The sequence below is a fragment of the Mastigoproctus giganteus genome, chromosome 12 (assembly GCF_048544385.1).
Source record: "Mastigoproctus giganteus isolate SK-2022 chromosome 12, ASM4854438v1, whole genome shotgun sequence".
NCBI classification, from domain to species: domain Eukaryota; kingdom Metazoa; phylum Arthropoda; class Arachnida; order Uropygi; family Thelyphonidae; genus Mastigoproctus; species Mastigoproctus giganteus.
In genome coordinates, this window is record NC_143586.1 from 150366402 (window position 1) to 150391473 (window position 25072).

Consider the following 25072-nt stretch of genomic DNA (forward strand, 5'->3'; position numbering starts at 1 on the left):
TGAAGTTAAACTACGCCCTGAAAATCAGAAGCCTGCCTGGTCACCCTATTTGGGAATACCTTTCTAAGCTGTAGTGGGAAAATATATAAAGAAACAAACCTACCGCAAATAATTTCACACTATTCTCAAATATACTCAGATGGATCCGAAACAGATGCTCAGGTAGGTTCTAAAAAATGCTGCTATCTCTCAATCACTCCCAAACGAATACAGAATTATTAGTATACATTGAGAAATCCCTTTTTCTGAAACAGCTTGCAACTTATCCCCTACAACGAAAACACACACTGATGCACTCAATATGTGCAAAATTCAAGTTGAACTAATGAGATTGAAGACAAAGAAGAAATTAAATTCAGCTAGATCCTTCTACCTTGTCAAATTCCATATACCGACTATAAATTTGTCATAAAACTGGCATACTAAGAGAAATGGGCACAGATCTGGAAATGGCATTTGCTTGATTTTTCCGGAGTTGGGTACCGTATAACAAATACCAATCCCACGCTGTACTAGAGACCCCTATTCACAAACTGAACTTGGACGGCGCCATGACCGAGTGGTCAGCGCAACAGTGCATAAGTACACGTGCCTTGAGTAACCGGAGTTCAAGCCCAGGACTGCTAAATACGATGCTGTTTCTTGTATTCTCTCTACCTTGTGAACTCCTCTCAGCGTGTGGTGGTCCCGGATTTTAAACAGAAAATGTATATATTTATAATAACGACCAAGACGATCCCGCACAACAGACCAGACACAACCGTAATCGAACAAGAAGGGAATGGATACCTACTTGATCGACAATGACGTGCCCAACACCAGCAACCTTCAGAAAAACTAGGAGGAAAAGATCAGGAAGTACACAGACCTCAGTGAGATTGTTGTTGTTCGTGGTGGTTTAGAGATTTATTAAGCGCATCAGTAACTATGGCCATAGTGCGCCAGCTCAGTGAGAAAGTGAAAGAAATGTGGCATATGGAATAAGTAATGACTATTCCAATCACCGTATCAACCACGGCATGGTACCAAAGAGACGTCATAAGAACCTAGCAGCAATAGGACACGCATAAGAACACTTATGTGGAACTCCAGAAAGCCGCTAACCTGAACACATGTAGAATAGTCAGAGAGTTCCTCGACCGATAATGGTAACTGGAAATAAAATCCACCCCACGCACCTGGTACCAGTGCCCGTCGCTGGAAAACCCATTAGGAGAAGAAAGAGATAATAATAGTAATAATAATCTTTATTGCAATACGGCGGCAGAATAATTAAATGTAGTTGGTGTTTCTTGCGTTGCATAGAAGCAGCTGCAGAAAAATTGATTCAGCAGCTCGCATCCTCTTCCTCTTTCCTGAACTGAAGCACTCTCCTAGAGAATGGCATCTCTAATGAATTTATTCTTATTAAGAGGGCAGCGGTGAAGATAACTCATATTCCTGCTAATTTCAGTAGCGCTAATTCTCCAAGCATTTGTTATTTCAAATTGTCTGTAACCCAAACCTGTCTCGATAAGCTTTATCTTAAATTCTACGACAGAAAAAAGTAGAATTTAAGATAAAGCTTATCAGGATAGGTTTAAGATATCAGTTTCATGAATTTATGAAACTGCGATCGTTTTTATAACTTAATTTTTGTATATGACTATGAAATTATTGCATGGGACAATGCTTTGCTTTCAACTGTTGGAGACAACCCAGCAATTAAATAAATGTATTTAGTTTTCCTTTTCTATGTCCACGATATTTGTCTTTTGCATGTTTTGTTTCGGGAGAGCCCAAGCAGCTAAAGTTAACTTTCCAGCGTTCTTTTCTTTCACAAAATAAATGGCGTGTACTCCACACAAGGAATTTCAACAAATTAACAAATGTAAATGAGCGGTGTAGTGGGAAGGATGAAGATCTTAGTGGAATTCAGTTCTTTTCTTTGTTTCGCTTAGAAGTCAATATCCGTCGACAACAGAGCAGTTGGTAGGATCGCTTAAAAAGCAATTCTGTGTTTTTGCGAGAATAACATTTAGTTGTCATGGCAACTAAATTAATTTTAATACCCGTATATGCAGTCGGAATTATAAAATGAATAAAATTGTTTCTGGTGGCGGGTTGTGTATTGAAATTCATCAGCATTAAAGAAAAACTGGAACCTCTCATTTTATACTCTTTAAAAAAGAAAAATCTGATTCCACTTGTTCAAAAATAATAAAATAATTCTGTTGTTTTTCCTCGTTAACTTGGCGGATTGTTGTGCTAGTTTGGTAGAAAGAAAAGAAATGAATGATGTCATCTTCAGTAAAGAACACGATATCCACTACTGTGTGATCGATAAAAAGTTTTTTACCGGTGACATTTCAAGCATAATTACACATTCTTTTCATCACCTTGACTGGAATATGTAATGAAAATGGAAATACCTAATGTTTAAAACATTGGTATAACGAGTGATTGAATATGCATAACGTATATGATGATTTTTCTGCCTTACTCTAGTTCTCTAAAGTACATACACTATTCTCTAACATGTAATGTGAAACTTAATGAAAGAATATGTGGTTAGAAAAAATAAAGTTTCAGTATCAAGGTGTAGTGAGCTGTAGTGACATCAATCACTCTTTGGACGACACTTTCTACAAGTTCCAGCATACTGACACTGGAATATTTCTTCACTCCTCCAGTAAGCTGCTGCTGCCCCTTCTTTCATGAACAAAAGTTATTCTATCCCTTGGTTACTGTTTGCACTTTTTGAACAAGGGGTGATACAAATAAGGCCCTCCCCAAAGAATTTATATAATGCAGGAAATTGAAAATTGTTTAGAATGTCATAATGGATCGCTTCATTCATCATTTTATGGTTAAAACCAGTGGACTGAGTCCAAACCGCGTAAATTAGGCCATAAAATTCATAAGTGAGATGAAGGAGAGATAAAGATGTGATGGCGTTCACACCACACTGCGCGCAATGCAATCTAGGTGAAGCCATTCTCTGGATGCAGCTCACAGCCAGGTGTGTTCATCTGATGCCTTGACTGCGTAGTAAGATCCCTCTCTACGAATCACTCTCTGCCACAGGTTTGAGATTCTAAGTAAAGTATGGTGATGGTCATCATCATATGTTCTCTGCCATATGGTAGGTCCATGGCGGCCGGAACTTCATCACTTCTCTATCTCTCATTGAGCCCACATATGATTGTTATGGCCTAAATTACGTCGTTTTGACTCAATTTACTGGTTTTCATCATAACATGATGAATGAAACCATTCATTATGATATTATTAACAGTTCTCCCTTACCTGCATTACATAAAATCTTTGAAAAAGGCCGTATATGTATCAGCATGACACTGTTTCATTCTTGTGCACGACCACAGGCAGAAACTTGCGTTTCTGGAAGGCAGCGAGCCTTCCAGAAACAACATACGAGCAACTGTTCCACCATGGCTTAATTTCTGTAGTATAGAAAATCATGGAGTCAATGCTTAAGGATGTGAATCGGGGCCATCTCGACAAGAATGGTACCTTGAATAGATCTCAGCATGGTTTCGTTAAGGGAAAGTTATGTTAGCGAAGGTTTCTGGATTGTTGTGGCAAATTACTATTATGCGGTCATTAAACAGTTGGATGCGGATAACAATCATGATATTACAGTATATATCTAAAGCTTTTGATATTGTTCCTCAGGGAAGGCTGTTATATAAACTGGAAGAGGTTGGAGTTACAGCTATAATAGCAAACCGACTGAAAATAGACCCACTAGTATTAGATTAAAGATTTGCTGCACACCTGAACTTTCATTTTGAAATATATTTGAAGAGGCCGATGTACTTATCCACCCTGGTCTGTAAATCTCCCCCACTGTGACACCTATTTTCAACAATGGGGAAAGAAATCATCCCTTGCACATGAATAAATAAAAATAAAAATCACACTAGGGCAATGCGGAATATTCATTCATCTGCCCAAGTGTATTATGTTCTTGAAATGCATATGTTCTCTCGTTGATTTGCCTGTTTTTGGACGAAAATTCCGAGGTTCTGGGGGAGAAACCTTGTTATCTACACCTGAGACCGACTAACTCATCCACGGAGTGAATAAAGTCATAAAAGTTCCTCGCTTCTTTGACAGAATTCGAACACGGGGCTTTTCCACCCGGCGTAGGAATAACGATGACAATGCCACTGTGCTATCCACGCAGACTCCTTGCACATGAAAACAACTGCATAAAGGCCATGCTCTCAACAATACTCATAGTCCTAATATACAGACCGTTCGTAAACACACTCTCCTGTTGATTCAACGGCTGTCTTTCCTTCTTTAACCGTCCCCATATACATCAGCATTTCAGAGATTAAAACCACAAGCAGAAAGATATGCTCAAACTTCTAACACTACTACTTGCACTGTAAACATATAATCAACCTTTTGCGACAAATCAATTGCACCCTTAAGAAAAGGACAGTGCTACACATTCTGTTGGAGCTCATTATGTTCTGATTAGACAACTTGATAAGAATTCACGCAATACTATTTATTATTCCTTAAAACAGAATACATGCAGAAGATGTCTATCCAAAATTTGATGTCACTCCATAGTCCTTGCCTTCTTGAAACCAAACAAATATACTTTAAACATCTCAAGAGTTATCTCCCTATTTCTCATACCGATAGCCTATAAAAATACAGGAAAAATTATACCAGACTAGGGTGGCTTCTTGATATTCACGATTTTTTTTTCAATGAGATGAATATGGCCTGGCTTTTGGTAAAAGTAGATCAGTACTAGATTGAGTTGTTAAATCTGAAGGAAACATCACAAATATCCTGGCCTCTTTATAAACTAAATAAGTCAAACGGCATTTTTTTACATCATACATGAGCATAACAACTTGGGTTGGCAGCAGCATGTAATACAGGTTATTGTTGATGTTTTTCGATTCTTTAAACATATTCAGCGATTTAATCAAATTTAGGCAAAAATTAGGGAAGAAATATAATTATGGGGCAATATGGCCACAGTAGCTGTTGTTGTGTTTTTAGGAGCGTCAGCGATACTAGGCCATGTTGCTATGTGTATATTGTCTCCCTGTGTTCTGAAGACGATATTCTGCTTTCTGGACAAAAAAGACCGAATTATCAGGAGAAAACAATTCATGCTATGCTTGCCTGAGACCGACTAACTCGGCCACGAACACAAAGTAGTTAATGAGTCCATAAACCAGCAAGAACTGAAGCGTACTCTAGTCTATATTTAATTTTTAAAGTATTTTTTCCAAGTAGTTAACTTGTGCATATTTTTAAAATAATGATACTCACTGAAAATCACAACAGAATGGATTGCTCTCTTTGTACAAAAATTTTCTTCTTATTCATAAAATTCAAAACTGATATTCAAATGTTTGATATTAAAATCAATAATGTATTGATTTAAAAATCTTTTAAAATAAAATAAAATCTTTTAAAATTATGCAGGGAAAAGCGCAGGAAGTCTGTAATAGAGTCCATTAACTTATTTCGAAACCATGCAGAGTAATAACCTCATCTTGTACTGGCAACTGGAACAAAGGTGGGAAGGATGATCTCTGTCTGGAGCAATGCCATCAAGATCGCATATTTCTGACAACGCATAATTTCTAGAGTTTGGAGTTAATTTAACTGTGCAGAATCGGCTGTAAAATTTTCTGCATATAAAAATAGCAAGCATCTCATCAAACCAGCCTTCAGGCACGAATGTAATTAGACCATGAAAGAGATGCTAGATCAAATTGCGTGTATGAAACGCGACAGATTCTGAAGGACTCTCGTATGTTAATAGATTTTATTTATTACAAATCACAGTTGCAATAAAGAAAGAATTATCTTGAACCGAAAAAGAGGAAAAGCAATAGTATTTTAAGTAAAATAATCGATGAACAGAAACATTCTCTACAAAGCTATCTTTATTATCCATGCGTGTGTGTGTATCTGTACCTTCGTCCACCTAATTCGTGGGCGAAGGGTTTCAGTACTAAATTTAGCGTTAATGGGTCTTAGAGTAGCTAATGAATGACCTTGACCCGCATGTAAACATTTTCGATACTGTAGTTAATTTTTTTCGTGTTTTGAGGGACACGTACTTAATTTTTATCGGAAAATGACTTCACTTTTTACCATTTTGTTCAACAAATATTTTGATGTAAGACAATATTGAAAATTCACTAAAACTGATCGAGAATTAATATTATCAGTTAAGGAGTAATCCCAATAGATGCATAAAAATATTGAAAAAACAATAATAATTAAAAACAATTCCAATGGCGTCTCATTTTTTTATTTATTTATTATTTATTTTTTTTGGCTAGGTGCCAAAATAGATAAAATGCTGAAAGTCGAGGGCCATGAACCAGTAACAGTTCTAAACGACTATTAACACATTTTTTTAAATGTATAAATTAAAAAGTAAATTCTGTTTCGTTTATATATGGTTTGTTTGTTTTTTATACTTAATGGTTAAACAAGAAAATCCAACAATTATTACATAATACTAATAACAGTGGTGTTGTATTATAATAAATAATGTTAATACTAAGAATGATAACACTTATGGTCACGGGTTGGACATCCCTCATCAATATATGGAGATTAAAATATTTTATCTACAAAAATTTTCCTCACGTCTGTAAGTGAACTGGAAACCAGATTTATTCGAAGATATTTTACATAGCACATTTTTAAGGTAAGATATTGAAAAACTATTTTTTTTTCCTTTCAAGAAGGATTCAGTATTTCTCATATTCCCATTTCCGTTTCGCATTTTGAGAGCATATTTGGAAAAGCGTAACTGTATGCTTGATTTTTTTTTTACCCCATTTGATTTATTTGTTTACATGTTCTTTATGGAATCATATCGTGATGTTTGCAACCGCTTACTCCTATTTCTGTCCACTCTACAATGGCCCATCACTCTTTCTAAATAAGTTTTCACCAGGAAATATCCACAGCTCTTCTATGAATAATGTCAGTATTTTCCATCATATGATATTACTGTCAGTTGACAAACGGCATGAAACAAATTGTCCATAGATTTGTCAGTTCCAGCTGAGGAGAAGAAACTTGCAGAATTCTGCACTAAAGTTTTCATTATTTCCAGCTTGAGGGTGATTTCTACATATTTAAATAGATTCGGATATAAATGTACACATTATTCAATATCAAGTACTTTTTATAATATTGATATAGCTGAATAATCTGGTATACGCGCTTTTCATTAATTAATACTCTCCTTACTTTTAAGTATATTATTATTTCTCAACTTTTAAGAAATCCAAAAGAGGCAACTTTACAGGATAACCATTCAAGGCAGTTTCATATACTTTTATTTCAGAGTCATATTTAGATAAACTGGGTAACAGTACATACAAAAAAAACCACTGAAATTTAAATAGAGAGATATATATAATAAAGGGTTTCATTCAATTTCTTTTGCTCCTACCATTGTCCCCTCGCGACAAAACAAACCACACTTGAACTAGGATGGGATCGATCAGGTGATGATTGCCTCTATTGCCTCAACCACTTCGACTATGAGAAAAATAATTTACTTTCCCTCTAGGATTTCCTTCCTCCCCACACTGCATTTCTCAAGCTTACCTCAGTTGCTTCTAATTGTATAATATTAAAATTTAATAACATTTTTCTGAATTATTGCTTTTAAATAAGAATAATATTTATATTTTAAATTTTAATGTACTTTTTATGCAAAAGTATATTTAACTCTACACTTAACATCATTATCATATATAATATCTAGTAAGAGCGTATTCTAACAACACCTGCAAATCAGCAAAGTCTTTTGAGTTAATCTTTACCCAGATTACATTACACGGTCGTTTTAAATTTAACTCTGAAGAGAAACTTGACACTTTTACCATAGCTCGTTAGAAAAGCTTTTGTTTTCCAGGACGTAGGGGGGATATTTACGTGAAGAGGAGGTGGTGAATTTTTTCCGGTGTTGCCAAGACTGTTTCCTTATAGTTCTTAATTTTGCGGTTATAAGCAAAACCGGAATAACCAGAAGGCGTTAAGCTGGAAACTGAATCAGATTAAAATTAATAAATTGCTCAAAAGGGTCAATAAACGCGTTCTTGGTTAATTGGGCAAAGTGAGTATAATGCAGAATATATTAAATTTTCTAGGAGCTTATTGAATTCTTTATTAATTTTAATTAGCTATTAAAAATACGCGTGAAGCGTAAAGCCTTAACGTGTGTGGAGCTAACTTTTCAAAGCATTTTAGTAACGGCTAAACGACCTTCTTATACAGTTTGTTTTATCATGTTAATATGAGTTTGTTCAATGGCATTAGCAACTGCCTCTTTTTTCCCTAACTCAGGTTAAACCATGTTTTGTAAGTTGAGTCAACTCGATTAAAATGATTTCATTCCTTCTAAGCCTAAAGTTGCTTATTGAGGGATGCATTTATCAAACGCACAGAAAATTTTAATTTGCCTTGATTGATATTAACTTCGCTGGAAAAAATAATAAGGCAGAATTCAAAAAAAGGAGTTAAATCATTTTGAAAGGATAAGTTTTTTCGATTAATGGAATACGGGTGTTATATTTGGCATATAAAATTATATCAGTAGTAACGAAGTGGAATGCCGACCGGGCTAGCCGAGTGGGTAAAGTAACTGCCCGGCAACCCAAAGGTCGCGGGTTCGATTCTCGCCTCGGGCTTGGATCACTGTACTGCAAAAACCTTTGGAGGTGCAATATGGCCACAGAAGCCGATGCGCCAACAACTACCAAATCAAAAAAAAAAAAAAAAAAACGAAGTGGAATATATTTTATTAAAGTAAATTATTTGTTTGTAAATGGCGTGTGTTCTGTGGCCGATTTGATTGTTTGCTTCGTCGAAAAACCAGAATTTTCGGGAGAAAAAGCCACTTGTAAAAAAGCGCCCAAAATTCATCGCATTAGTGACGGGATTCGAACCCTGGGCTTTTCCACCCGGTGTGGGGAGAATGGTGCTTATATATGCGCTACCAGGAAGGGCAATAATTTTTTTAACTTTTTGCAAATGATTTCGCTTAAAAAGAATTAAATTCATAAAGAAGTTCAATACATAAGTGGAATTAAGGAGCTTATTTCGCAAGCTGAATTTCAAGAAAGTTTGGATGAGTGTTGGGTCAAACTATAGAGATAGTTTATTATAAGATAAAATGTATTTAAAATATTCCTTTTTATGTCTGGTATACTGTAAACATTATGAATTATGTTTAAAATAAGTTTTTCTTTTTTATGTAATTCACAGCAGTATTTTCCAGCTTATATTTAATGAGATTGATTCGGGCATATACCTTCTTTCTGAAATCACTAAAAAGTTCACCAGAGAACAGCTTTACGAAGGCATTTTATTACCTCCCTGTTTACGCTTTATTAGTTGCCAGAGTATCAAACACGGGCTATTAATCGAATGGCCAGTCTCCCGAAGATTCCAACATGACAAATCGTATCAGTGACACATTACACCACGCATGCCTAATGTCCTAAACCTTTATTCCATCAATGTTCGATAAATTTGTCTGCACGTTGACGTCAACAGGCGAAATCGATCGGTTACTTCCCGAGCCCCTAAATTGATGTGGACGACATAAAACGAATCGTGACATCAACATGACTCAGTATACTGTCGTCACTATAAATAATTCCTGGCACGTAATCACAAAGCAAAAAATTACCATAACCGACACAGCACATGGAGTAGAAAGAAAAGAATAGTGTACAGTCAGAATATGAGGAGGTGGAAAGATAAATCTGCTGTGTTCGAAATTTTCTGTAACCTTTAAAAGAAAATACAGAATGGTGACCATTATAAAGGTTTACGTGTATATTAATCCAGTCCAGGATAGGTAATGAACAACATAACTTCATGCACGCACTGGTCCGTTACGTTAGCAAGAACATTAATAGCCACTGAGGCCATATTGTGTAGTATATGTTATATCTATAAATTTTGTGTGTCCTGTAGTCGATTTTCTGTTTGCCGGATGAAAAAAATTGAGTTTCAGAGAGGAAAAGCTTGTTAGCCTCGCCTGGGACCGACTAACTCAACCACGTTGTGAAAAAGACCCATGAAAATTTCTCACATTAATGACGCGATTCGAACTGAGGTCTTTTTCACCCGGCTTGGGGAGGACAGTGATTATACCAACTGTACAACCTAGGAGAGTCCGTCGTTTTGGCACCAGAGAATTTTATTTTTCCTGAAATTTGCTGGTTGCTTCAACGGAAGTGAGACAGAAAAGATTAAAATCAGATAATTATAATTATAAGTTGATTTTTATAGTCGTATATCTTTAACTAAATCCGAAGAAATAATATATAGTAGAATAAAAACGAATATTTAAAGTGATATCTTTAATTGAATTAGAAGCAATTATTAAAAGTATTATAGTAATTACGAATTACAACCGGATCCCATATAAGTAACTCAATGGATGCCGTTCATGCATTTTCATACTGAATGGATATGACCTGGGATCAGTTTTCATCATCGTACGATATGCGCCTTTATGGACTATTATCACTCTGTGGCCATGTTTGTCGGTTTCGAACATGCAGTTTCCTCAGAAGTTTGAGATTTTCTTCCAGCATATAAAGGCGCCTCCGTAGCCAGGTGGGAAGGGGCAGCAGTGCGTAGCACACGCTTCTTGATTAGACCGGGGTTCGAGCCCGTCACCACCAAATACGGAGGATGCGGAAAGGTTAAGGAATGACCACCGCATATCCTGGAGCAATATGGCCTTAGTTGCTAATGCTCTTAAAAACACAACAACAACAATCCAGCATATAAGAAAATGAATTGAAATGGGACAAGTTATATGCTGAGTAAGTAGGGATTCTCATACCACTGTGGTGGAGACTATAGTGGTCCCGGACAGTTTTAAAATTCTATATAGTGGTACCAACTAATGGATGCTACCAACAACAAATAATGGAAGTATTGAGGGAAATAATCATAGAAGCTATTGAGCTTTTCATGCCAACTAAGAAACCGTTCGACACCGGTTGACCTAAATGGATGGCAGATGAACTAATGAGACATGGGGCAGAGAAGAAAATTGCACGGGATACAGAAGCCTATGGTAGATATAAATTAGTGCGCAATCAGTCACAAAGGAGGTTAGGCAAGCCAAGGCAGCTTACGAGAAGTCTCTGGTACAGAATGTTAAGAAAACCAGCAAAGACTTCTTCATTTATATTAACAGTAGAAGGATGGGGTTGAATCACATTTGTCCACTTGCTATCGATGGTGTAACTGTTGATGATCCCGGTTAGTTGCTCACATGCCGAATATGAATTTTGCCTCTACATTCACACAAGAGGAATTCTTTAGGGGGGGGGGACTCCAGAAGTTTATCAAACTCTGACAAGGAGATGAATAATTTTGTGATAACTGAAAGGAAAGTGGAAGAGAAATTGTTTAAGTTAAACATAAAAATTGCACCTTGGGTCAATGGAATCTATCAAATTATACAATTCGCAACACAGAACGTGTACTTTTCGATGAATTGGAATAAAATTTGGTGTACCGTAGAATAACGATGAAATAAGGAGACAGCGAGAAACTTCGGAACAGATATATGGGACATTTATGGGGTTATATGAGAATTACCAAAAAGATCACATGACAGAAGTCGACACAAGATGTTCGAAATTATGGTTACATGACATCAATAAGAAATATAACCCCCCAACGGCTAAACAGGCCTGACAGCGTTGAACCTTGCTCGATATAAAGGTGTATATATAAAATTCTGGGCAAAAAATCCCATTCTTCCACCAGCTCAGACCTTAGTTCATCAAGTGACCGAAGAGTTGGCTGTAGGCATTCAGTGCGACTCCTAAGGGCGTCCCACACATGTTTGATCGGATAAGAATATTTTCTTTTAAGATATTTAGTGATAAGTAAATGGCCAAAATGGAATATAACAGACCGAAATGATCAGTCTTTTTGTTGGATTGTTGTGTTTCAGTAACGGAAAAAAAATGAGGTGACTTGATGATCTTGTAACCATTTTAGTTGTTATGTTTTATGGGCGGGCATTTCATCCAACAAACATTGTCGTGTAGTTCAAGTGAAATGATATTCAGTCCTGGCGAAACTAAAACCGACTTAGCACTTGCCGTGACATTTCGTCCAAACGTGATACTTTTCACTTTGGAGTAAGTCTGGAAATCAGAACCAATAGTTACATGATGATTGTCTTGTATCTCATACACGGCGTTCTGGCGTTTTATGTATCCTTTCAGGTTGAAACATTCCTCATCATAGAACATTATGTCGTGCCCTCGGTTTATTTTTTTATAAAAAACATTAGTAAACTTGAACTCTGATATTTATCGTTCCCAAGAAATTCTTGTGCGATACGATGTACGGAAGAATGTGCATTATTCAGAGTGCAAATGGGTTTCAAAATTCAGTTTCATATGTAGTCTTTTTCGTCGTATTTATGAATTACGGCAATCGTGGCAGGTACATCTGCTTGAAATTCTGGAGTTGCCTGCTTTTCGTGATAAATACTCTTGTCTTCTATAAATCTCGAAACTATTCAATGGTTCGCTGTTCAAGTCGTGTTTCATTGGGATGATGCTGGCGCAATTGTTCAGTTGTCTTTCTTTGGCTAAGGCCAGGAGATTGCAAACAACAATTTCTGTCTATTCTTGAATTGTATAGCTCTATTTTGTTTTTAGTTTGTTTCTCTGTCCGGAAGAACAAAAAAGGGGCCCACGCGGTGAGGACAGTTACGATCGCTGTTCTTCCATACCGTGTGAATGAAAAGGATATGGATTCGACTTAATTCTCATCTTGATGAGGGAATGTGTTTTTTGTATTTTTTTCAAACTGTGGCCAAGTTAGTTGGGCCTCGGTTGAGGTTCCATGTTTTCTCCCAGAAACTAAAGTATTCCATAACTTATAACATGGAAAAACGAACCATAAAATACACACAATTACAAACACGGTATACCGATGCTTAATGGCCTTAGCTAAAAGAGCAAAATAAGAGCAACAAAGGAGTTTAAGAAATATTTGCCAACAAAAGTAATTCTGATTTTCTTTACTTAGAATTGTACTTCCAATTTTTAAAGTTTGATTTCATTTCGGATATTATTATCCTATTAATTGTTAAACTACAATTCGTAGTTCCGAGGTTATCCGTTTTCTTTATACTGATGTATAAATTATACTGATATAAGTTTATACTGATGTATTAATAATTTTAAATTATATTTGGCTTTCTCAAAATTAGAGGTTGGGGGTGTGGAATTTTACTTGTAATATATAAGTACAGAAGAAACTTATTTTGATAAAATTCAACAGTACCTCTAAATGGCATTAGCAAGATAATATAATTTTATTTTGGTTATAATCGAATCCGAGGTTCCTGTACTGTCAGGTGGAAAATGTTTTAAAATGGGCAGCCAAATAATGGCCCAACGAAAATTGGTAGAGAGCTATCGCATTTATATAAAATGCTCTATAACAGTATTAGCGCGTTTACCCAACGTTGTTACTAGCTTGCTTGGTTGTGCTTGGCTCGGAGGAAGTTTTGATAACTGCAACAGAATTTCCCTAACTAGGTCGTTGACGTCATCATCCAATTTAAACCTTAGATCCGTAAGCTTTCGTTTAAGTTCTCCAAATACATGAAAGTACAAAGTTACTTATTAAGTGAAAGACTTAATGTGAGCTGCTTCTCCAAAGTCATCAAAACAAGTTCCGATCTTTTTGACAGAACGAGAAGATTCTTCTCGTTACCAGCAAGTCAAAAACGCTTAATAATAAGACCCACTCTCAACAAATTCAGATAGAATATATGTACATACAAATCCAAATCTTTTGCTTACGATTTCGAAGTGTTTCAATAGTTTAAACAAATGAATCAGTACATGTGGTTAAAGTTGGAGGAATGCTATACTATAGGGATACTCTATCCATCAAAATCTTTCTGTTAGTCTATTGTTGTTGTAGTAGGGTTTTAGGCGCATTAGCGACTAAGGTCACGTTGCTACGTCTATATTGTCTGTAGATTGCGCTTATTCTGTGGTCGATTTTCTGTTTTGCTGGATGAAAAACCATGTTATCCTCGCCTGAGACCGACTAACTCAGCCACGTTGTGAAAAAGACCCATAAACATTTCTCGCGTCATCGACAGGATTTGAACTAAGGTCATTTTCACCCGGTGTGGGGAGGATGGTAATTGTACCAACTGTGGTATATAATCACCGTCCCCCGAGGACTACTCATGATGATGAGCAGACTAACAACACAGTGAAATAATTGTATGAACGCTTTTGTGCAGTATTCTTAATAAATCGTTTCCTATTATACTTTATCTATTTTTGTTTGACATGCCTTTGTACCTTTAATCAATACTTACGCTCATATCTTCATCCCCATCAAGTTTATAATCCATATGTTATTAACTATCCTCTGCTTTTAAAGACAACTTACTGCACAGAATAATGAGTTACCAAGAATTGTGTATCTTAAGTGCTATTGTAAACATAGAAGTATTATTTGGAATTCAAAATGGCGATATAGTATTTCGAATAATAGGTTGCTTCGCTGTTTTACATGGAGTAAAGGAAACGGACTTCATAAGGTATCCACCCACCCTATCCACGCCCTCGCATATCAGAGAGAGAGAGGGTTGTGCTGGAAAGATTCTAGGAAATCGATCGTTTTCCTCAGTCATGAGAATAATAAGAGACTATAAATGTAGTTACATTTTGCAAAATTTATTTTATGCGTGTGTAGTGAAAACAAAGAACATTAAAACACTTAAAATTCTAATTGCGACTGAATTCATATTTGGTCTGCATTGATTAGCTTTGTATCATATTTCACTGATGAACTTTACACTTCAGAATCGTCGACTATCGTTCAGAGACAAGAGACATTATTAATTTAATTATTTCAAACCGTTATTTATGTCTGACGTTAAGCGGATGAAATAAAATCAGTGACGTTAATCATAGGTTAATTCGGGCGGCGTGCACATGTCATACTTTAAGTTATTTAATATTCGACACCCGAAAAATAAACAACAGCCAAATATTAAAACCTACGAAACATAACACTAAACAATTCTGGGCTGCTCTATCAATAATTTACATCTACGTTAACAGAAATACAAGCGTGTAATCTGAACTTTGCTGTCTTTGTCTATAAGTCACCACCACCACGTGACTAACGATGGTCTTCAGTTGTACAACAACTAGCAGAGCGTGATATTTAGCTCCAAAGGTAGTAGCCGACATCTCCTCTCTCACATTCCAACAACGGGGGCATTCATAAAGTAACGAAACAGTTTTCCTTACCCCTGCTTGTCTTCTCTCCACCTTCCATACATTCTGGAATCGATCGATGCGCAGGAACTGCTCCTACGAACGTTTTACCGAAGCACAACCTTGAGTGAGAAAAGGACACGCGATGAATCCGGGTACGCTCGGTTTTGTGATAACGTTCAAAGCAGAAACAGTGTGCACTGTTTTGGTTTTGTCAGTGAAAGCGTATTGAACTATTTTTGACATCCCCTTCGATACGTGATACATCTACAGCGGTATATTCCAACCTAATCACGTCCCATATGAGAGTTTACAGGCAATAGAAGCGACTCGTCTAGGCCTACAAGAGACAGCCTTTTTGCTGAAAATTTTCGCTTTGTAATCCTACACCAAAGAGCCGTTGCGTTTGTGTGAGTGCCTTCTGTGTAATGTAAGGGCGATGTGTAAACGCAGGTAGGATTTGTTATAAGCGACTGCCCTTTTCCCTCCCCTCCCGACCGTGAAACAGTTTATTGACAATGTTCGCTTTTCGCACGTGGACTTGCCAACGCTCTTGTCTCTGATTTTACTCCGACATAACTGGCTGTTTACAAACAGTGATATCGCCGCACGGCTACAACGCAAAACAGGCCCCGTCGTGGCATGGATAACCCTAATGTTCGCTTTGACGAAGACAACCTTTCTGAAGACGACATCACTGAGAATATTCGATTAAAACCGTACCTTGACTGGAACGTAAGCGTTTGATGTTATTTTATTGTATTTTGAATTTGTTCCATTATTAACCCTCTCCACACCAAGTGGAGTCAGAACTGACTCCAACAGAAGAGTTTTTGTCTTTACTAATTTTATTTTATTTTTTTTTTTTCTGTGTTTTCCTGTTTGTGAGCTTTGTTAGATAATAAGATGTTTTTTTTTTCACTTTTTATTTGGAAAAAGAAAAGATAATAAAATTTATTGATTATAAAATTAGGTTCAAACCCGATCTACGCTTGATAAAGTAACTCTAGAATTAAAATAGGCGCATTATAGCCAAAACAGCTTATGTGATATTAGATCTCCACAACAAATTAGAATTAAAAATTGAATGAACTTGGAATTTATATTCACAGGATAGGTAATATAGTAATGACAAGATTCATTTGTTTGTACAAGATCATGTGAATAAAAATGAGTGAAAAATATGAAAACCTCAGCACTTTTGTAAAATAAAAATAATAATAATAATAAATAAATGGTTATTCTCCAGATTATGGGTACACCTCCGGACGAAGTGGCTTCGTTTTCTGGAATCCCTGGCGTAAACTAACCTAACCTTTTTTTCACTATCCAAAACCCCCCAAAAAGTCTATTAACCCCCCCCCCCCACTTATTTTGCTCGAATCCGTCCCGAATTTGACCATCCCGCATCGAGGTGACAAGGTGTACCCATAATCTGGAGTTCAACCAATAAATAAATAAAAATAAGGGAAATAAATCTGAACATGTTATCATTTAAATAATTTATTACTAAATGAAGGTTATAGTTTCAATATATATAAATAAGTGGATTCCATTCTGACCCCCATAGGAATAATGTTATGATTTCTTTATATCGAAAGAATTTATAGAATTGTGTATAAATCAATAATCGTAAAGACATTTTTCATTTTACTAGCATTTATTTAATAACTATTTTGATAATATGTAAAAAAAAATGTTAATTATTTTAAAAACAATTCTATAGAACTGTTTTGGGAATTGAAATTAATTGCTGTGTGGGTGATGGGCGATAACTGTTATCTCTTTTCTGGGAATTTATTTCAAAACCTATAATAGTCAGAAAAAAATAATTTTGCACTTCACCTCTCAATAGTTAATTCAACTTCGCTGTCAATAGAAAAGTGTCGTTTCAATGCCATTCAATGACCGAAGAACATTTACTGTGAGTTTCCGTTTTCCTTGAAAGCCACACCAATCTTTCGAATGCATGCACATTCTAGACACCACTTGTTAACAGTCACGTATTCAGTCGCATTTTCGCTAATGTGAAACAATCCAATACAGTTCTTTTATTACTACATCCTTCATAATTGTGCAGTGGATTCATCACTTCTCACTTGTTTGGAGAGGTCTGGGTTCAAATTCCTTCCGGAGCTGCAGGGCCTGTTCACTTGGAGCTGTTGTTAGCAATTTGATGCGGGGGTTAGGGTTTTTATCCTATAGTTATTTCAAGTTTTCATAGAGCAACGTAGAATTCTGCCAGTGAACCCCCTCCCCCCCCACACACACATACACTCAAAATCCCAGATAATATCATAGGAACGGTTGATCTAAATCGATGCACAAAAAATTTCCGGAATAAGGCGGAGGACACTCTTGCCCTTCTTCAGTCATATTTTTCAATGACATTATTTGTGATTGACCTTTATCTTCTTTAAGACATTACTGTCTATATTAATGGAAATTTTATTGCTTTTTTTTTTTTTTTTTTTTTTTAGTGTTAGTGATTACTCCCATTTATCTCCAACACCACTCACATTAGACGCATTTGCATGCACACTGAGTTGGTTTTCCTTTAGCAACACATCCTTGTGTAGGAATGGTCTAGTCTGTGATGCTGATTCAAGGTTCAAAGTGATCAACGGTTGAACAAAATTTGTAGTTGGCACACATGGCGATCAGTTTTTGAGTAAAGAAGAATGAGTTGGCGTCCAGAATTTTCCGACTTCGATCATGGAATGAATTTGGAGGGTAGGACGTGCAGGTGTCAGTATCTCGAAAAAAGTCAACATGGTTAAGTGTTGCCGTTGTGGGGTGTCACAACTCTACCGTGACCGGCTCAACAGCCGTCAAAGAACTATCAAACCTCACACGTGGGTCAGCCACGTGTGAGGTTAGTGCCAGTGGTAAGAGTCATGCGTCTTGCAACACAGCACAGTGGCTATTCAATATTCACATAGAATATGCACCGTACATAAACTCGTATAGACTATGGAGACAGTGGCTTGCATGGGCACATCTTCACCAACACTAGACCACCGACATGTAGAAATGTTTCTTGGTTTCATGAGTCCCGTTTCTGACTCTATCATGCTGATGGCGTATCCACGTTTACATAAAGCAGCATGGGGCCATGGTACTCGGATGCGCTGTTGGTGTTTGGCAGGTTTGTTGTTGTTGTTTGTTATTTGGTTTTTAGGAGCATTAGCAACTAAGGCCATATTGCTCCGGGATATGCGGTGGTCATTCCCTGACCTTTCCGCATCCTCCGTATTTGGTGGTGACGGGTGTGTGTTTGGCAGGCTGGAGGCGGTAGTGTTACAGTTTTGGGACTGTTTTCATGGCGTAACCTGGGTCCTCTAATCACCGTTAATCAACACCTAGATGAGGTTGCTAACTGCTTTCAGGAACATGACGGTGAATTCTTCATCCTCCCATGGCTGCCCAATACTTTCGATCTCGATACAATCGACCGTATTTGGGACGTACTAGAAAATGACATCCGAGGCTACGAACATCCACCTGACAATGTGCCGGGTTTCTGGACACATTGCGAAACGTTTGATTACTACTACTATAGACACCCTGAAGCACATTGTGAAAGTCCATGGGAAGACGTTTACGGGTGTACTGTGGGCAGAAAGTGCCCCCTCGAGGTGTTAGGTAGGTGTTGTTAATGCAAGTCAAATCAGTGTGGGTATGTGTATACATGCGTGTGTGTGTTTATGCGCCTATTATCTTCACCTTATACGTTCTGTCTGCAGTAACAACTTGATTCCCAGTCTACAGATATTCATGTAATTTTATGCATGAAAAATTAAAATCGGACAAATAATAATCCGGCAATTATTATTCAATTTTCCGCACTGTTTGTATTAAAAAAATAAATTCATAGAATAAATGTAGTTTTAATGCAGTATCGTTAGCTTTAGGCAGGCCGTGCGCTTTTTTACATTTTGGAGCTGATCTAACCATTGATCTAACCTTTTTACAGATCTAACCATTGCAGTTTCAAACTAAAATATAAGAGCAATTTATAAGAAAATGAAGTAAAGTAGTAACGAATTTAATACAGGGAAAATAGAAACTGCACGGGTTTGAAAGAAAAAAAAATGCGAGTAAACGGGTGTGTGGATTTGCAGAGCCATTAAAGAAGTTCAGTGACACGAAGGTATGTGTAAGTTTTGGGTAGCGATGAGAAGGGAGAAAATCCGGAATGACTCGTGGAATTATAGCCCATTTGTTTTCGACAGACCACAAACCCTAATTACCATTTATTCTCCTTAATCACACTTCCGCATTCTTCATTCATTTATTCCAATTATAATATCATTCGATTCCAATTAAAATGGATTGCACTTATTTATTTAAGTCCTCCTATGATAACTCCTTAATTAGTATTGCCTTTCTCATCTTCTTACTCTCCTCTCGGTTTATCTTTATACAATCTCATATTACGTAACTTAAGATGCTATTTAATAACCCTTCTGCGAAGAAAGCTTTACCATAGTGGAATTTATTTTTCACTCAGTTTAATCCATTATTTTAATAAGCTTATTAAAAGAACTCATGGAGTTCTTTTATATTTTCCTCCGGTAGCTCAAAATTCGGAAGTATGTACTGTATCTGATTTCAAACTTTAGATGAATGACATCTGCGTGCTTATTATCTTCGAGTATCCATGAGGTTCTCTGTTGTGCGTGGATCGCCTAGAACCTTCTTGCATTTCTTTATTTGCAGGATATTAACTGGAGTTTAAGTGATTAAGATCCTGATAAAACAAAGTCCATTCTCCCTATAGAAAACAATTTATCCTGTAGGATTAATGCTGTTACTTTGCATCTAAAAATATCGCTGAAGTACGGATAAAAGTAGCCCACCGGAGAATACGTTTTGACAGTAATCCTCAGAACAACTTGCCATGTTTTTGGATAAGTGTCATCTTTTATTTTTCAGCAAAAATTCTTTCCTTTTTGAAGGATTACTGAACGCGATATTTTTCTTTACCATTCCATCCAACAGTTTTATTATGTTATCCGTTATTTCCATCTTTTATCTTACCTTCCATTGATCCCCTTTGATAGTTTTTATCGGTCGCTACTCTTGTTTATTTAAAACTTTTGGAAATTAAATAATTTTAAGTACAGAGTGTTTTTTTTTGTAAAAAGAAACAAGTTAAGATTTTAAGAAATTTAAAGAAATTTTCTCGGCGAAAATGAAAAATTAAGTACACCCTCCTTACTCTCCACCATATACATCGTAAAAAAATTCCTAGTGGGAAGCAAGGCAATCCACTGCAGGATGGAAGCTTCCTCAACGATTTAAGTTGAGAGAAATGGACCATAATTTGCCAGGCTGGTCCACTGCGGGATGCTAGATCGACCGTTTAGCAGTCAGGGGCTTGAATCCCGGTCTACTCAAAGAGCAAGTGCTACTGCACTCCCACTCGACTACGGAGGCCTCATTATTAGAAACGAATATTAAATCTTTTATTAATATTTTTGCTTTTAAATTGTTTATTCAGTACCTTAGTAGCCAATCAGAATGTTACATTTTGCTTTTAAATGAAACAGAATTATTGGAAAGTATGAAAATTATCAATTGAATGAATTCCTAAGATGTTCCTAAGGTTTTACAAAAGGAAACCAAGGCCAGTGTGCCTTGCACTGCTGAACTGTGTGCGTGTTCTGGAGGTTAGTTTATTTCGTTTTAAATTACGAAATACTAGAGTTCTTTTTTGATGTACAGAACCAAACCATTGTATCTACGCTCAAAGCTAACAAACTTTGAATAATTCACCAAAAACTCTTCTAACCAATCGTAGGATTTGAACCTTAGACAACTCAGTTCTGTATTTACGAATTGGACATGATCAATTCACGCTGTTATGGGTTATACTTGAAAAATGATTGAAGGTGCTGATTGGATTAAATGGTCAAACGGGTTAGATATGAAATGATTTTCAGTGATCATTTCACTGAAGATGTTTAGAATTCCTCCAATCACCGACGGGATTTCGAACAGACCTCACCAAACCGTTGTTTTGGCTATATCAACTGTTCTCTGTTGAAACTGTTCTCAACCAGTAGTTACTAGACTACCAGTACTGAATGCTAACAATGACCACTGGTGAACGACTACTGATACTGAATAACAGTATCATTGACTAAGAAATGCTTTCCATAAAAAATATTTCATGGAGAGTATAGAGAATGTAGTAATGTTTTTGGGAATTAATTTATGAGAAGGGTTCGACAAATATAATTTTGAAATAATTCTGACTGGTAAAATTTCTACTAATGCTTATGGTACTAGGATTCAATAAGCAGTTATAGCGGTATTATTGGTTAGTCAACTAACAAAATAAGAGAAAATAATTTTCCATTTTTACGAAAAAAATTAAAATCTAATAGTTTGAAACATTCTTTTTGCTTAACTGTGCAGTCCGATGGAAATAAAATCACGAACCGACATCGATTCGCAAACCAGTGATTGAAAACCGTTGAATCAATAGCATAAAGCCGGGTTCTCTCTTTCGCTTCAGTTTTCTCCCTTTTTGTATCGTCCTTTTTCATACCATCTCGGGCGACATTACATTGTTTTTTTTTTCTACCAGAAAAAAAAAAAAAACAATTCGGATTTTCATTCAACTGACAAGCAAAGAGACCAAATAATACTCACAGCTGCAGAAAGTTAGAATATATACTAATTCCTCGTGTACTTAGCTGTCTTAGCACTTAACACACTCATTCACTTCACTTCCATACTAAAATATTCTTTCCAATTTACGGTTTTGGATAAACCAAACCAAAATCCATCCTTGACAGTGTTCGAAAGAACAATCACGTCAATCAATGGATATTGGAATCTCCTGCTCGCTTCATTACGCTTCCAGAGGATAAGCTTGGGCATCATAAAGAAGGGAAGACAAACCCTTCTAGTAATTGTTAAATTTTGATGATTATTATTAGTTCTTTTCCTACGGATATATGAAGTCCAAGTAAATGAATCAATAAAGTTGATGGTTATGGTGCTGTTTTATTCATGGGCCCGATGAGAATAGTGATAACTATTCAACGCAGGAAATATTAATGCTGATGGAATCCTTCCTCTAGCTCAGATCTACACATATGAGGAGGCAAAAATTCAAATTGAAGAAGGATGGATGGTTGCAGAATAATTGTGCGGCAGTTTGCCAGCAGTTGGTTGATTGATTTATTATTAGAACAATATTCCATCTATTGTTGTGAAGGGGATAGTTTGAATAAAACTAAACAAGTCATTGGAAGGTTAGGACAATTTTTTTTTTTTTTTTTTTTTTGGCTGATGCTTTATAAGCTAGCTTTTTTCTTTCATTTGCCAGTGATAATACTATTACTCATTTATCTGTGTTTAAAAATTCGAAAGTGTTTGTTTTTACCCTTATATGTCAAAGAGATTGGAGGAAATTCGAAATATTTTAAACACACACGTTTTAAAAATCGGAAAATTCAGTTTATTTCGAAAAATAACAAAAACTATTACTGTCTAATTACAGATGTAATTATTCAGTAATAATTACATCTGTAATTATTACTGTCATCTGAATACAGATGTACATCTGTATTCAGAGTCCATGCTTCGCCGTGTGGTGGCGGTACTGGTGGCAAAAGGACATATCCACTGTTAGGTAGGTTGTAAATAATATTTTGACTGGACAGCGTATTAATAATGGTCTCGCCCAGCTTTTTCCGCGTGTTAAACAAGGTGGTCTATTACCGCATGATAATGGTTCACTTGGTCCATTACCCTTCCAAATCTTCATTTACCTCCAATATTGTGTAAATTCGTAACATACGCATATAATACTAATTTTATTTCTTATTAAATATTTTCTAACGCTTCGTTTTCAATTATACCGATGTCTCACTTTTTCTTTATTTGATTAGAGTACACAGAATAAACTATCTTAAGCAAATTCACTCTTGATCGTTCTTAATGTAAAACACTGGAGAAATAAAACAAACATAATAAAAATTAATAATCCAAATGAATTATTTAGCAAACTTCTTAACTATCACCACAATATACAAGGTGGATTGGCGTCTTTGTATAAGGTGGTGTTTCAACTCATGTAGAATTTCAAAGAGGACTCAGGATAAGAATCCTCTGTCATCAAAATAATCGTACAACAGCCGAAGGACTTGAAGGGTATTTTGCTAAGCAGTAACCATGATCATAGGAATTTTTATTCTTATGAATGGTACAATAATATGTTTAGTTTTTTTTTTTTTTTTTATTATTCTGTTTTTTATTTTTCTTCTAAGATGCTTTTATTTTCACTTAGTTACTAGACGGAATTTCTTCCTTGGTAATAACTTTCAACTATTTTTGAACACCTTTCATTAATGAAGCTACTTATTTTTGAATTGTCCATTACAGAAATCTAGGGTAGTTTAGTAGATTCCCCAATTATCCGAGGGTGATCCTCAAAATGAAAGAAATACTCGAAAATGTGGCATGAACGTACATTTATTAACATAGATACGGTATTCATATTTATAAAATTCTGCAGAACATTTCGAGGAATACTAAAAAGGTGTTTGTATTCCCAAAAACCCGAAAATTAAAGAACTGTCAGGCCTTGTCGGTGGTCGGCACAGAATTAATGAAGAAAGTTGAACCGCCTCACTATATAACTCTCTTTGAGGGAATATCACATGCACCATTTATCATTGTCATTTCTATCAGGCGAGCACACCAGTGCCACTACACTATACCTGTATTATGCTGTGGGCTCACTGAATGATAAATGTTTATTACGCTAGATCGCAAATATTGCAAAGCATGGTGTTAAAATCAAGCAGGTACATCGCTGTCGGTCTTCCTCTTTTTAACTGTTTGTTTAACTTGGCACTGAACCATTAAATATATCTTCTTCAACGGCTCAGTGCATTACTGTCAATACTTCTACTCTTAGATCATAGAAGATATAAAGCAGTCTCTGCAGGATTCCAACTAAATTTTTCAGTTTGCTTAGGCTGATTGTGACCTATGCTGTAACGTGTACTGATAGAGCTTGGCGTCGAGTCCTCACCTCAATTTTAGCATATGGACATCTAGTTAACGGTTTCTAATCAGCCCAGCATTCGTACTACAAGATTATGCCCTTTGTTGGAAAGACTTTCCGCTGAATGGGCTTTTTTTAATGAGTGAAACTACGGCTTTTCATCCCAAGAAGTCGATAATTCTCTAAACAAGTGCGTTCATACACTCGATATACTTATGCGTAATTAAACGTGTAGTTAATTCATTTTAACTGTAACTTGAGAGAAATTATTTAGAAATTGAATATTGGTACAATTTATTTATAACATCGGTTCGCCTGCAACATAATTAACAGTGAATTATTTTACACCGAAGCAATATTATTTTATTCTGGATGCCTGCATACGTTTGTTTCTTTCTTAACTCAACATGACAAACACCGTATCCTGAACAAACTTTCTTTGTTCCCCAGTAAGCACGAAGGAATTCCTTAATGTTATATGCGTATTCCTAGGTTGGCGTTAATTTAAGTAAGTGAGAATTGTACACGTATCGTAACATTCTACCTTTATTGTATTTAATTATATTTCGACAGTATGCAGCCACAGAAACGGTCATACTGACTTACCTGAGGATATTAAAGTCATGTGCACATACTATTCATAACGAATCTGCTTCAACCGAGATAGTTAAGCAGAGAAGTCCGGGTTCGAGTCCTCTTATAGACTGGAGGGCTTTTT

General features: G+C 36.2%; 1 protein-coding gene across 3 annotated transcripts in view; it reads left to right on the forward strand.

Annotated features, from left to right (window-relative positions):
• LOC150077509 (sodium- and chloride-dependent glycine transporter 2-like) overlaps window positions 1–25072 on the forward strand; it is a 250195-nt gene that overhangs the window by 108120 nt on the left and 117003 nt on the right. The window contains exon 1 of one of the 3 annotated variants that reach the window (XM_090386057.1): window positions 15429–16058. The exons of the other annotated variants lie outside the window; for them this stretch is intronic. Coding sequence (XP_090242183.1) covers window positions 15966–16058 — 93 coding nt within the window. The 5' untranslated portion in view covers window positions 15429–15965. Of the gene's footprint in view, window positions 1–15428; window positions 16059–25072 lie in introns of those variants that run through there. 3 annotated transcript variants of the gene reach the window in all.